Source organism: Zalophus californianus, chromosome 14 (assembly GCF_009762305.2).
Source record: "Zalophus californianus isolate mZalCal1 chromosome 14, mZalCal1.pri.v2, whole genome shotgun sequence".
Classification (NCBI taxonomy): domain Eukaryota; kingdom Metazoa; phylum Chordata; class Mammalia; order Carnivora; family Otariidae; genus Zalophus; species Zalophus californianus.
Genome location: NC_045608.1, coordinates 54132147 through 54145912, shown reverse-complemented (window position 1 = coordinate 54145912; position 13766 = coordinate 54132147). Strand labels below are relative to the sequence as shown.

General features: G+C 40.2%; 1 protein-coding gene across 1 annotated transcript in view; it reads left to right on the top strand.

Moving 5' to 3' along the window:
* KLHL14 (kelch like family member 14) overlaps positions 1-13766 on the top strand; it is a 95495-nt gene that overhangs the window by 62852 nt on the left and 18877 nt on the right. Inside the window, exon 3 of the mRNA XM_027576446.1 lies at positions 9945-10034. Within this exon, the coding sequence (XP_027432247.1) occupies positions 9945-10034 (90 nt within the window). The remainder of the gene's footprint in view (positions 1-9944; positions 10035-13766) is intronic.

Here is a 13766-nt window from a genome sequence, read left to right as displayed (position 1 = left end):
AACAATTGATATTGTAGTGTTATTATCATAATATTAAGAACATTTTGGAGATTAATTTTAACAATTTTTATAAAGCAATCTAACAAAAATAATATCAATAGTGCTTAGTCAAAGTTCCAGCACATAGTAGGAACTCAATAAATATTTGTAGAATCCATGTTCCTTTTGCTGATAATGAATGACTTTTGCTGCTGTGACAACCTGGAAAATGCTTTTTTAGCCTTATGATTTAGCTTAAGCCTCTCTTTCTCCCTGAAGTTTTAGTCCTTTCCTCCCTGGTGCTTCTATTGCTCTTCTCCTCGAGCACTATGTATCCTATTTCATTGTTTATATGTTCTCTTTCACTGTGAGATCTGGAATACAGAAATAGTGTCCCAGAGGGGTGCCTGGGTAGCCAGTCATTAAGTGTCTGTCTTCAGCTCAGGTCATGATCCCAGGGTCCTGGGATCGAGCCCCACATCGGGCTCCCTGCTCAGTGGGAAGGCTGCTTCTCCCTCTCCCGCTCCCTCTGCTTGTGTTCCCTCTCTCGGTGTGTTTCTGTCAAATAAATAAATAAAATCTTAAAAAAAAATGGCATCCCAAGAGTTTAGCACAATAACTACTAGTTCCTCAACACATGTTTTGGAATGAAATGAACAAATGAGTTAATAGACAAGTAATCCTTAAATGTACCTTTTGATATCTCATGGGTTTTAATGTGAACCACTAGTGTTCACTGTCCAATATTGAGTTTATGGGATCCATATCAAAAAACTCTGTGTAAATCCTCATTACATAGACCACACCCATTTCCTTCTTCCTGCCCTCAATAATTTGGGACAAGTAGGGGGCCAACATCTAAGAGACTTTAAACTATTTAACGAACATATTTGCTGCTCCCTTGTTGCTGGACCATCCACAGTGTAAATAGCCCTGGCTCCTTGACCTTTATCAAGGGTCTTATTTGCACAGCTTTAAATAATGTGTGCTGCTCTACTACTTTAATTCATTTAAAGAGTTTACTATTTTTTTTTTAGTGAGGTTTTTTTAGGTGTAGAATGAAAGGTGCAATTTCTCACTGCCCCAGAAAGATAAAATAAGGAAGCTAACAAGGAAGGAAGGGGCATAGATCAAAGCACCAGCATGTTTCATCAACCTGTCCCTGAAAACACAACACTTCATAAAACAGAAACAAACAAAAAACAGAACTAATCATTGCAAGAGACTGTAGTTTTTATTCCCAAAGATGTTTTACTTTCCAAAAGTGAAAATCAAACTATATTTAACTTCAAACTAACATGCCAGGAAGTATCCAAAATTAAATAGTTAATATTATAATAACATAGTCATAATTTAGGAACATATTAGTAAAAATATTCCAATTAAAATAAAAATAAGACTTTGAAAGTCAGTTTTGTTTAAATAGATAACAGAAGTCCTATTTGAAGTCCCCTTGGCTTTGCTGATTGTTAGTGCTTCCCCAAGTAAAGTGCTCAGAGCTAAAACTGTACATCAACAAGGATTTATTGAAAGCCTTTGACCTTGGCACATTTAGGTCCATAATAGTTCCTGAAGAAATATGTCACAGTTTTTGAGGAGCTTTCAAACCTCCTTCGTTTAAAACATATGTATTGCTTACAAGGTGACATCTCTCCTAGAAGTCAAAGAACCTGAACTTCTTCCCTTTCTTCCTTCAATCCCTCCCTCCCTCATATCTACTGGGACCCATCCTATTTTGCACACCTTCCAAAGAAGTAAATTCCACAGTCTCTCTTAGCTATCATCCACTCATTCATGCTACTAATGTTTATTGATTCACTAATATTTCTCTTTTTTTTTAGATTTTATTTATTTATTTGAGAGAGAGTGTGTGTGAGCAGGGGGAGGGGCAGAGGGAGAGGGAGAAGCAGACTCTCCGCAGAGCAGAGAGCCCAACGTGGGGCTCAATCCCAGGACCTGGAGATCATGACCTGAACCGAAGGCAGATGCCTAACCAACTGAGCCACCCAGGCGCCCCAATTCACTAATATTTCTAATTAATGTATTAGGAATAAAAGCTCAAGCTAATGCCAGAGTCTGTCCCAGTGCTATGTATTGGGCACCGTGCTAGGCATAAAACCATAAAGATGACACAGTCCAGCCTAAAGGAGCTCACAGATCTTTCAGTGGTAACAAACATACGACAGGCAATTTTAATAAACTGTCATGATTTGGCAAGTGTACAATAAAGGCATGAATTTAGTACCATAGTTGCACAAAAGAGGAAGTATCAAAGCAACACTCATTGTCAGGAAAATTCTCCCTTAGATACAATTTTGAACCATAAGAGAGAAACAAACTCTCTTCGTTCATGCACAGTGTCCAAAACCTAATACACATGCAGTTTTTTCAGATTTATGTATCATGAATTCACCTCAATAATTTTGTCTTCAGTGGGACTATGGGAACGTGCCTCAATGTGTGCAGGACAAGTTGGGGATGAGGGAGAAAAGTGTTGGTAACCTTTGGGTTAATTCAGAACTTCAGCCAACTCATCACTGGATTCAGACCATGTAAATTTCTCACAGGGCTTAATTTTCCAGACTAATTGTCCTTAGTGATCAAGTCATCCCCAAATATACAAACTACTATTGGTAGTTTGCAGAGACAGTACCGTCCAAATATGACAGGAAAAAAAGGTAATAGAGCCTTTTCTGTGGATTATTTATTCAACAGTATCTATCAAGCCCCTGCTTCATGTAAAATGTTTTATTATACATCTGTTTCTACCTCCAGGGAATCATTGACCAAGTTGCTAAGTCTTTGAAGAAAGACTAGAGGATAGTATTAAACCAAATAGTAAATTTTTAATTATTTATGTTTCTCAATTACACTTACTATAAAGTTGAAGAAATTGTTTTTAAAAATTCCTCTATGGTCCTATGGCAAGAAATACTCACCAGTATTATTAAAGTGGGGCATCTTTCTTTCAGGTTATGTTTGTTTTCAACAACATGTAAATGCTATTTGAATTTGCTTCAATGAGTAAATATTCCACAAATATACATTCTAGCAACATCATGCTTCCAAAATATCATTTTTATTTTGCCAGTCTAGATAACTCCATAGAAAAGAACAGTTCAAAAATGGAAATCACATAATTATAGGTAACATAAATTCTGATATCATGAAACTGAAAACCCAACAGAAAAAATATATGAACGATTTTGGGGCTCAGTCACTACAGCATGAGACTCTTGATCTCGGGGTTGTAAGTTCAAGCCCCACATTGGATGTAGAGATTACTTAAAAATAAAATCTTTTTAAAAAAAGAAAGATAGATAGACTTGAAATTCATGAAAAGATGCTCAACCTCTAGCATAATTCAATATATGCCCATTTACATTTTAACTTGATCCCAATTGTTCACCTACCATATTGGCAAAGACAGAAATGTAAAAAGGGGTGCAGCGTAACAATATCCAACAAAATCTAAAATGCAGCCATCCTTTGGCCCAGAAATTTCCCTTGGAGGAATCAGTCCTACAGATGAACTCCCGTGTGTGTGCATTGGGTGCCTCCAAGGACACAACAAAGCACTGTTGGTAGCAACAGCCTTCCACAGATGTCCCTTCTGTCCATCCCTAGCTTTGCTTCCTGATCAGGTGTCCATGATCTCCATCCAGACCACAAGAGTGCTCTACCTAGTCTCCCTCTTTCCCCTCCCTCCCTCTCCGCATCTACAGGAGCCAGAGTAATGTTTTTAAAACAGAGATCAGATTACATCATTCGGGGGCTTAAAACCCCTCCAATGCCTTTCCATCATGCCAAACATGAAATCCACTCCACTAACCTTGGCCTGTGAAGACCCATCTACCCAGTCTCAGCCTGCCTCCTGACTTCATCCCACGACTCTTTGGCCTTACTTACCTTCAGAGTTCCAGACACAGAGACCTCTCTGGGCTTCTCCGGCACACCCGGTTCTTTTGTGCTTCAGAGTCTCTTTGCGTGGACTCCTTGCCCTCGTTTTATAACAGTGCCTCCCTCTAGCCCTTCAAGCTCTCTCTAAAATGCCATTCCCTGGCCACCCCAGCTAGAGCAATAACCAGGCGCTCACTCTGTAACACATCATCCCATTTTCTTTCTCCTTACATCATCTATTTTCATTTGGCTGTGTTCCTGTTCATTATGTAGTTGTTTACACACTTCTCTCCCCTGTAATGTAAGCTCTATGAGAGCTTAGTTCCCTGCCACATTATCAGCAATCAGAAAAGTGTCTGCACATAATGGGTGTTGAATAAATGCTTGTTGAATGAATTAAGAATGGAATACATTATAGGATACCCATCAAACAGAACACTGTGCAGCCATTTAAAAAAAAAAAAAATGCAGTGGTGGACAATCCAAGTGTTGTCTTCTGACCAAGCCTGCACCCTTGCACCTGACCTGCCCTTGGTCGGACCACCTAGACCTCATCTCAGATCTTTCTGTTCTGGTCTTCTTGCCATTCTCGATTCATTCCACGCCTGTGCCTCAAGGCCTTTGTTCTTGTCATTCCTGCACTTTTTCCCCTGCCTGGTTCCCTGGCTCACCTCAGTCAGCTTGAGAGGACTCAAAAGTCTGCTCACAAATGCCTTCCCTAACCACTAGCAACATTCCCCCCACCCCCATCACTCTCTCTCTTCTGACCCTCCTGTGCTTTTCTTCATTGCACCTGTCATTTGAAACAAAAGTCCCTACTTACTTGTGCACACGTGTACTATGTGCTTCCCCTGACTGGAACATTCCTTGATGCTCTTTTCCGCCATGACCTCCCCAGCGGGTAGAACACTGCCTGGCATAGAGTAGCAGCTGAACAAATATTTGACTGGCGGAGAAAGAGTAAATGAATGCATCCTTGAGCGCAAAAAAAAGCAAGGTACTAAACAGTATGCCCATAGTTACGCTGCAGCCGTTTGTATTAAAGGAAATGACTCCTATATATAAACTCTCTGAAAGGGAAATCCAAGAACATACTAACAGTGACAGCCTCTACGATAGGAACTAAAAAGCTGAGGTACGGGGACAGAAGGAAAACTTACTGGTCCTCCATATCCTTACTTTTAATAAGATTTCATTTTTACCATGGGCATGGTAAAAATTAAGAATTATCTCATATTTGACAGTTTTGCAAGCTTATGTGTTTGAAGCCAATAGAAAATCAAGGCCCTCATAAGCATTACGGCAAAATGTAAGCATTCAACAACCATTTATTTAGCAATCCTATAAACTTAGCATAGCCCTATTCAATCTCTTCTTTGGATGTTCATGAAAATGTGTGGCTAGGAAAGATACCTATACTTTCTGCTGGAAGAGATATATATTCCTTAGGCATATATGGGAGGAAACAGGGTAATGTGGATCTCTGACAGGATAAGACCTTATATAAATACAACAAGCCCTCTGCACGTTTCGTATGCCAGAAAAGCGCCTCTATACCCAAGATGCTTTGAATCTGCTTACAAGGTGGAAATAAGACCTCAGTGTTTTTTTAAAAAAATAAAAACTCTCCGCCAATAGACTCTACCCATCCTTAACTGGCTCATTATTCAGTGTTTTTCTGAACACTGGCTTCGTCAACCAACCATACCTTACTTTAAGAAAACCAACTATTTGAATACCTGGATTTATTAAAAAAAAATTATAGGAGTGTCCACTTGCTCTAATTAAGGATTCCTTTCAATATGAAAATAATAAACTTTTAAAATATGATTCAATACAAAAAAAGACACAGAAATTTCAGGAGCACCATCACTGAACACACAGGTACTCAGTAATTACTTGCTGGTTGGATGAGCATACCTATTGAAAATCAGTAGAGTGAAATGGACAAGAGCGTGGGTTGGGATCCAGTTTTCCCTGTGTTCGGGTTCTCTCTCCACCATTCATTAGCTGAGTATGACCTTCAACAAGTGACTTAACCTCTCAAGGCCTCAGTATTCCTTACCGAGATAAAACAAATGAGTATAATGCCTCCCTTGAAGTTTGTTGTATTAAATGAAAGATATGGGTAAATAAAACATTGGTACATTTTATCACATATTGCCTTTTATCATGTATTATAATATCAGATATGATTTCATTTACTAATTTCTGCTTGCCTGAATGGAAGCAAATGAATGGCAAGAATAAAACACAAGTGTTGTTATATTTTCGGAGATACAATATAGAAAACTATACACGAATATAATTACATATTTAATTTCTCTATCTATATCTATAGCACTCGAACAGTGTCTGGCACATGGTAAATGTTTGGTAAATGGTGGTTGGTAGTATGAAAAGGAACACAAAACACTGAGGGTTTGACTCTCCTTTGTCATATCCACGAAAACCAATTTTGTATGTAACACTCTAGGACGCTTTACTGCGCTGGTACAGGGAGGGGGTAAAAGACTGTGTAACTCAGATTTTTTTTGTGTGGCCTGAAACTTAGGAGAAAACAGTTAACAGGTATATAAGTAAATTGTGGCTGCTTATAACAATTGTTAACATCTCTTTTGTGTGTGATGATTAGTCATTCTGCAGAGCAAATACTGTGACTTAATATCCTGTCCAAGTTTATTTTATAGTGTTACTTGCTTCCCACTTTCTTAATTAAAAATACTAAATGTAAATGTTTTATTTAACATCCTAGACTAGAATAGAATATCAGGTGTTTGGGGCGGGAAAGGGAAACATGGTACAAATTGCTTCTGATTCAGAGACTAAATGAATGTGTTCCCTTAGGTGACCAAAGGTTTCTTCTTTTTCAGTTTTCTGGCTTCCCCCCCGCCTTTCCTTCTGGCACTTCTAGTTTGTTTAGTAAAGTTTAGAATTCTCACAAAAGGCCTTATAAACACGTGTTATGAGATTTTAAATCTGATTTGAAAGTGCCTCTTTCCTACTCCCTCTGAGTAAAGTGACCTTTTTAAATGGAGGGAAGTGGGTTTAGATGACAGTCATGATAAATGCGGTCATGTTCACTCAATAAAATAAGGCCCAGTGCATTTGAGGATAAATCAGTGAAATGTACAGCCCCACCTGTCTGTCTCCATCATTCATTTCCACTGTCACTTTCACAGTGGCTGATGGATCACAGTTGCTGTAAAATTAGACAGCCTTTAATCTCATTTCATCCTGATTAGCTTCTCTTTACCCTTTCCCTCTAACTCACTGACTGACACGCTAAAAACTCGCACTGGGCTATATATGAACATGAGTACAAACGTCTCCTCCAATACCTGCCTGTGAGGGCAAGGCTGGTGTCCACTTCTCGAGAAATCTGGAAAGGGTCAGGCATGTATCCCTTGTTATTTAAAAGGTAATCAATACGTGCAGTACCCAGTGCCATTTTAGACAGATGTTTGCTCTTGCTCACTGCCCTATTTATTTTGCTTTGCTTCAGGTTTAATCAGAAGTCAAATTAGGTCTTTTGCAAAACTCGAACATTGATTTAATATAGATTTTTTCTAATAAATTTGGAACGTTTCACATTCAGAATAATTTCAAAGAGTTATTTGTGTGTATTTATAGCCTCTCGATTCACAGTAATAATTTAGAAAAGACAATAATTCAGGAATGAGACTACTAAAATACTCAGCCAAGAAATATAGCACAGAAGGTTTAAAAACAAGAGTAAAAAATGGGAATGCCTTCAAGTAGCCTTTATATTAGGACTTCAAAGAGCTTCTCTCTTATTTTGAAGGTTTCCATAGTTTAGGGCAATAGTTTCATTTGTTTGCATAAAGCATAACAATAGGAGTAATCAAATGAAAAAGAGGCTTAAGAATAAATCATGTATTATTTCCTTCACTTAATTTCTGCTTGCCTGAATGGGAGCAAATAAATGGCAAGAACAAAACGCAAGTGTTGTTATATTTTCAGAGATTGCGCTTTATGATCAAACTGGACCTCTAGTTAAAAAGATGCTAATACAGGTTTTCATTACCTGTAAGGTTTGGGCACTGAGCTGACCAAAAATTTAAATATCGAAAGAGTGGAAGTCATAACGTGAGTTGGTTATAGCCTCTATTCCCATACCCGCGTCCCATGTGAATAGATGCATGCAGATGATAATCAACACAGTGAGCTTACACTGCCCAGATGACATGATGATGAACTGGAGTAGCACCAGACTGCTCACAATATACACAATATACATCACGTATGAGTAGCATAGTTTTCTGTTTGCTATTTTGGAACTAGCATCATAATCTAAACAATGATAATTTTTTTTTAATGTTCAAAACTATTCCATCTTAGTTGGTCGGCGAACTCAACATATATTCTGCCCCACTGGATTCTGAGAAGCTATATGGTATCTTTGCAGAGCCGTATGGTTAAAAGCATTTTCCAAAGAGATAACTGAGGGTTAAGGGGCAAAAGGACATCCCCAAGATGATTCCTTAAGTCAGTGACCTAATTAATGGACCACACACAAATCCACGGATCGCACAAATCCACATCCAAGTTCCACATTATCACAGAAATCAGGGGTTTCTGTACCGAGGCCTTCTGGCATTATAGATATAAGTTCAAAAAACAATGAATATTCCTAGCAAAAAATAAATAAGTAATAAAATAACCCAAACTCCTAAAATCGTTTAGTAAGAAGCTTAAATGATCTGATTTGCTCTTTCGGAAGCTGTGTTACAGATTTCAAAGCTATGCCTGTTCCTCATTCATTGTATTTACATATCTTAGCCAGCATAAGTGCATTCTGAGAAAAATAAAAGATAGGAAAAACAAAATGAAATGAGAGATATATATCATCCAAAATAAGTTGGCCATAAGATAGGCTCTCTCTCTTTCGGCATTGGCAAAAGAGCACAAAGAGCTGGCCCTGACTCATATTGATTTCCCACTGCACTGGTTTCTTAAGTGCTCTGTTGATCCGTGTCAAGCAATACGTTCCCTGCCTGAACATGCACATCACCTCCCCATTTGTCCTCACCTAGATTTAAGGTGCCCATATGATGAGCTGAACAAGGACATCATTTTTCCTACTGGTGTCACTGGGTCCAAACCACCGCATGTGATATGATAACTAATTCTGTGTGAGTTTACATTTGCCATATGATATGATAATAGCAGAGACCAGCACTGCACTGCACATGGGGTGACAGGGCTGTCCTAATCTCACTGTGCGTGTCCCCGAAAGAAAATGTAAATGAGAACAGACAAATACAGAGACACCTGGCTTTGGTGGGTTTCTGAAGAACACACCCTCCTCGCAGCCACCACACTGGGGCCGGGAGGGTTGGGGGGAGAAGGGCGAGACCAAGGGAATGGATGTTTGTGATGTTCCTGACAGTTTTTATCTTTGTTCCAGAAGAGCTCCTAAGCAGATAGATAGAAAATGTGTGATTGTGCTGCTAATGACATTGTACAGGAGATTAAGCGTATACATTTGGAGAAGGCATTAAATCAGCAGGACCTTAATTTAAAAACTTAAAACTGTATGGAAATTCAGCTTGCTCATTGCTGTGGAATAGAAAGCTCCCAAGCACCCCGAGTCTGTTTATGGAAAGACTGCCAGCAAACCAAGTTTGGGCAGAGCATCTTCATGGCTCCAAGTGTTTGCAGGGTTATTTCTTCCAAGCAGTAACCCCCAGCCCTGTCCATTTGGGAGGATCCGTCATTGCTTTAGAATTCGATCCCCATCATCAGGCAGGTGAGGAGAACTTAAGAATCGAAAGCAGCATGACAGGTTGTCCTTGACTAATTTGCGGAATAATATTATGTAAAATTAGTCAAAAGGGGTTGGGTTTGAGATTGCTGGGAACACACGGCTGAGCCACAGTGGATGGGTGGGTGCCCCGCTCTGCTGCTTATGCTCTCTTCTTCCTTCCGACTTACTCTCACATTTTATGCCCTTTGGTGGAAGCAAATAACCAGGGAGCCAAGGTATCAAGTCCTAAGATGAAGAAATTCATGTGTCTTTTTCTTCCCCCCCTCAATTCCAGTTATGCCGTACAACAGTGCCCACCACTGCGTTGTGGAGGTAGAAAACTTCTTGTTTGTGCTGGGTGGAGAGGACCAATGGAACCCCAATGGTAACTATTGAACTCAACAAGTATGTGTGTTGTGGAAGGCGCCGCCAGTAGCAGCCCGTTTCGTAATTACTGTGGAAAATGTATGTCTGTGCACAGGGACAAATGAAACAGTCGGTAAATTGGGCTGACAATTGGAGGGAGGGTCAACCATTGAGCCGGCAGAGGACGCACGCAGCAGAGCATTCGCTCATTGACTGTCTGGGGATTTGGCTTCGCAGTGATGCCCCAGCCCCTCTCCTTATCCATCCCCTGAGGAATGCCACGAGCATAAGCTCAGACTCCCTAGAGGCAGGTAGCAAGCTGCAGCTATTAAGAATCCTCACCACCTTCCCCACCACTTTTCTCCCATTTTATCAATACAGTAAAGCAGTTTTCCATAAATAAGCTTTATCTGCGGTCACAACGCATAACCCCAGCTGAAGTTCCTTTGCAGCTTTTGTTACTTGAGACCCACTCGGGTGGCTGCACCTTTTGCAAGGGCTCCTTTCGAAGACTATCCACCACCTTCCCTGTTGATGTGATTACTTCAGAAATTTATCACAAAGAGAAATTGAACATTTTAACACACTTCCCAAGCCAACACAGGGAGAACACTGTGCCTTGCAGAATACGCAAAATTATCAAGATATTTTTGGAACGCTTGCACATGAAGGAGGAGTTGCGGTTGTAGCCTTCTGTGTAACAGAGATCATTATGACCGAGAAACCATAAAACAGCTTGCAGGTACACATTTTTACTTTAAAACCCCAGAACATCCAAGCGAAATTACATATACTGCATGTATTTTATTGTGAATGCTCTCTTTCAGCATCTGCACCAAGGCAAATTATAGAAAATTGTTACATCTGTTCACTCTAGAAAATCTTCCAGGAAAACAACCCAGGCCACCCTCCAAGAACACTTCTTTGAGGAGAGCAGGACATTCTTTCTCAAAACCTGCAGCTTTGTTGGTTCCAATCCTTGAGCGTTCCAAAGCGGACAGTTCCTGAGCTTTGTGAGAAACAGGTTTAGAACAGAAACAAAAGGGATAGTTAATATGTCTCCTCTAACTTACCTTTGCAGTGACAGACTTGACGTGTCCCCAAAAAATGCTGGCAGATGTACAATCTACTGTAAGCTCCCCATTTACTGCTTAACCTGTTCTCCCTCCAAAGTGATCTGAACTGAATAGAGCCTTTGTAAGTGAACAGTGCACAGCCATCAGGTTTATCTAAGCAAAAAATCTGCCGAGCAGTCTTTTTTGAAGGCCAGATTAGAACTCACATGTGACAAGAGAAGGCTGCAAAGTCCTGTTTCTGGGGACCATGCTCTCTTAGCCTGCCTCCCGTCCCAGGTGGAGCAGGCCTCTGTTAAGATGCCAGTCTTGGTGCGACCACTTGGTGTTCACAAAACACCATGAACTTCCCATTCCTCTGAGACAGACCTTTTCAGCAACACAGAAAACCTGCTCCCAGGGTTATGCCCCTCCTCCTCAAAATAACCTACATCTGCTTACTGTTTCCCATTGTCTTATCAAGCATAGCTGAGAGATTGGGTGGGGGAGGGTGGTTAGGGAAGAGCATAATGGGCGTATTCCTTTGTCTGGTCTAGAGAGTCAGGGTTTTATCTACGAACTAATTCAGACTCCCATAAAACTGTGCCATTGGACCTCACTGATTTGCTTTCCCCCACCCCTCAGAGGAACAGGAATTCAGTTGAAAGCCCTCAATGAATATGCCGCAACAAAAGACTGTAGAAAATAGTGTTGCATTTACTGCAGAGACACCTGTCACTGTCACTACTCAGCATGCCCCATGTGAAGAGCTATGTGACAAATTCTTGCCAGACTGCAGCACTGAGGCATTGTGTGCTTTGGACAATTGCTACTAATACATTTGTGTGATTTAACGTGTCTCTCTTCTTTTGCTTGAGCCACTAGGAGGCTCAGAATTGAATTTTAGTAAAACTTTAATTTTATGTTTACTCTCAATTTGGCCGTGGCAGCTAACTCTTTTTCTGTTAGACCCCCTTTTAGAGCTGTGGGAGTCCTACCTGAAAAGCTGAGTCATTCTGTCCCTGATGTGTTTGGCACGTGAAGCCATTTGTATAGATGTGGGCAAATGCTGATGAGCCACTGACTCAGCTCTCCTAAACAGAGGAGAATTGGTCACATCAGGAGGCGGGCAGGCCAGTCTTCTGTACCCCTGGGTCAATCACTCAGTCATTGGCTGAGGTCTTCCCCCAGGTCAGGGGGAGGGTAGGCAGGGATATGGCCTCTACAGCTGAGAGCAGTTCCCCAGAGAGGGAGCAGCTATGACAGTGAGCAACCTGGGGAGCACAGCACCAATCTGGTAAAGGTATCTGGGCTAGGTACCAAACACACCTCTAACACAATCCTTTAGACATTTTCCATGTAGCTTCATATTCTAGCCATCTGGTCAACCATACCTGATTTCCCCCCCCCCTTTTTTTTTAACCATGAACAGTAGTATTTATTGAGTACTCATTATTATCCAGGAATTCGCTAAGCACTCACCTGCATAATTTTACTTAGTCCTCACAACCATCCTGGGAGGCCTGTTGCATGATTGTTCTAATTTTACCATGAGGAGTCCAAGCCCGAAGAGGTAAAAGAACTTGCCAGGACACGCAACTTGCACAGAGTTGGGCTGATTCCAACCTAGGTCTGTCTGCCTTGGTGTTGAACCATTGTATAACATTTCCCCCCTCACGCAGACATATGTATTTTGTTAGATACTAAATAACAAGTCATGTTTTTGCCTTTGATCTTGTGAAATTAAGTCAGTATTGTATCACAGTGGAAAGTGGCTCTCATTCCCAAGGAACTCTTCATCACTTCTCATTTAGAAAACCATGCAGGGACTCAATCATCTCAAAAATATGGGATTTTCATATTATAATACAATTATGCAATTAAAAAGTAAGCAGTTAATACCAAAACTTATAAAGAATAGCAATCCTATGATAATATGTAACTTTAATTTCATTGCTACCAGGGAGGAAAAATTAAAAATCCATGAATTCAGATGTTTTGGATATGTCAGTTCCAAAGACGAAATCTTAAGTTAAACTTCAGTTCTGAAAATGATGCCTGAGGTGCATGTCTTTGAATGAAATACAAAATTGTAAATTTTAATACATGCTCATAAAACATGTACGTACTCATAAAATACAAATATAATTTTTTTATCTATTATCTTGATTACAAGACCAAAATTTGAAATCATAAAACATACTACTTACTGGAAATTTAAACAGGACACATACATTGCTTTTCTAGTCAGCTATAGATAATAAATCCTATTAACTCCCTTCATGTCATTAGTGATTGGAATGCATTATAATATTCTAATACATATACATACATTCTGTCAGTGCCCCAGCTTACAGAAAACCGATTTACATTTGTCCCTTCCTGATGATTGACTCCCAAAAACACTGCCTGGAGGAGACTTCCTTCCCTTCCCATTCTAACCTTTCACCACTGGCTGAAAACTGCCACCCCATGCTCCATTTACCTATCACTTAAGGGATAGTCAACAATGGTGTCAGGTGATAGGACATCATCACACAAAGAGAAGAAATTGGGGCAGATTTAGGAAAAAATGGAAAAGATGAGAAGAAACTAAAGGAGTGGAGTAATCCAAAATCCCATTGCATATGGCCACCACTCTCAAGCTGCTGGTAGCGTCCCAAAAGAAGCCACAAGGAAGGAACAAATAACTCCTTTTT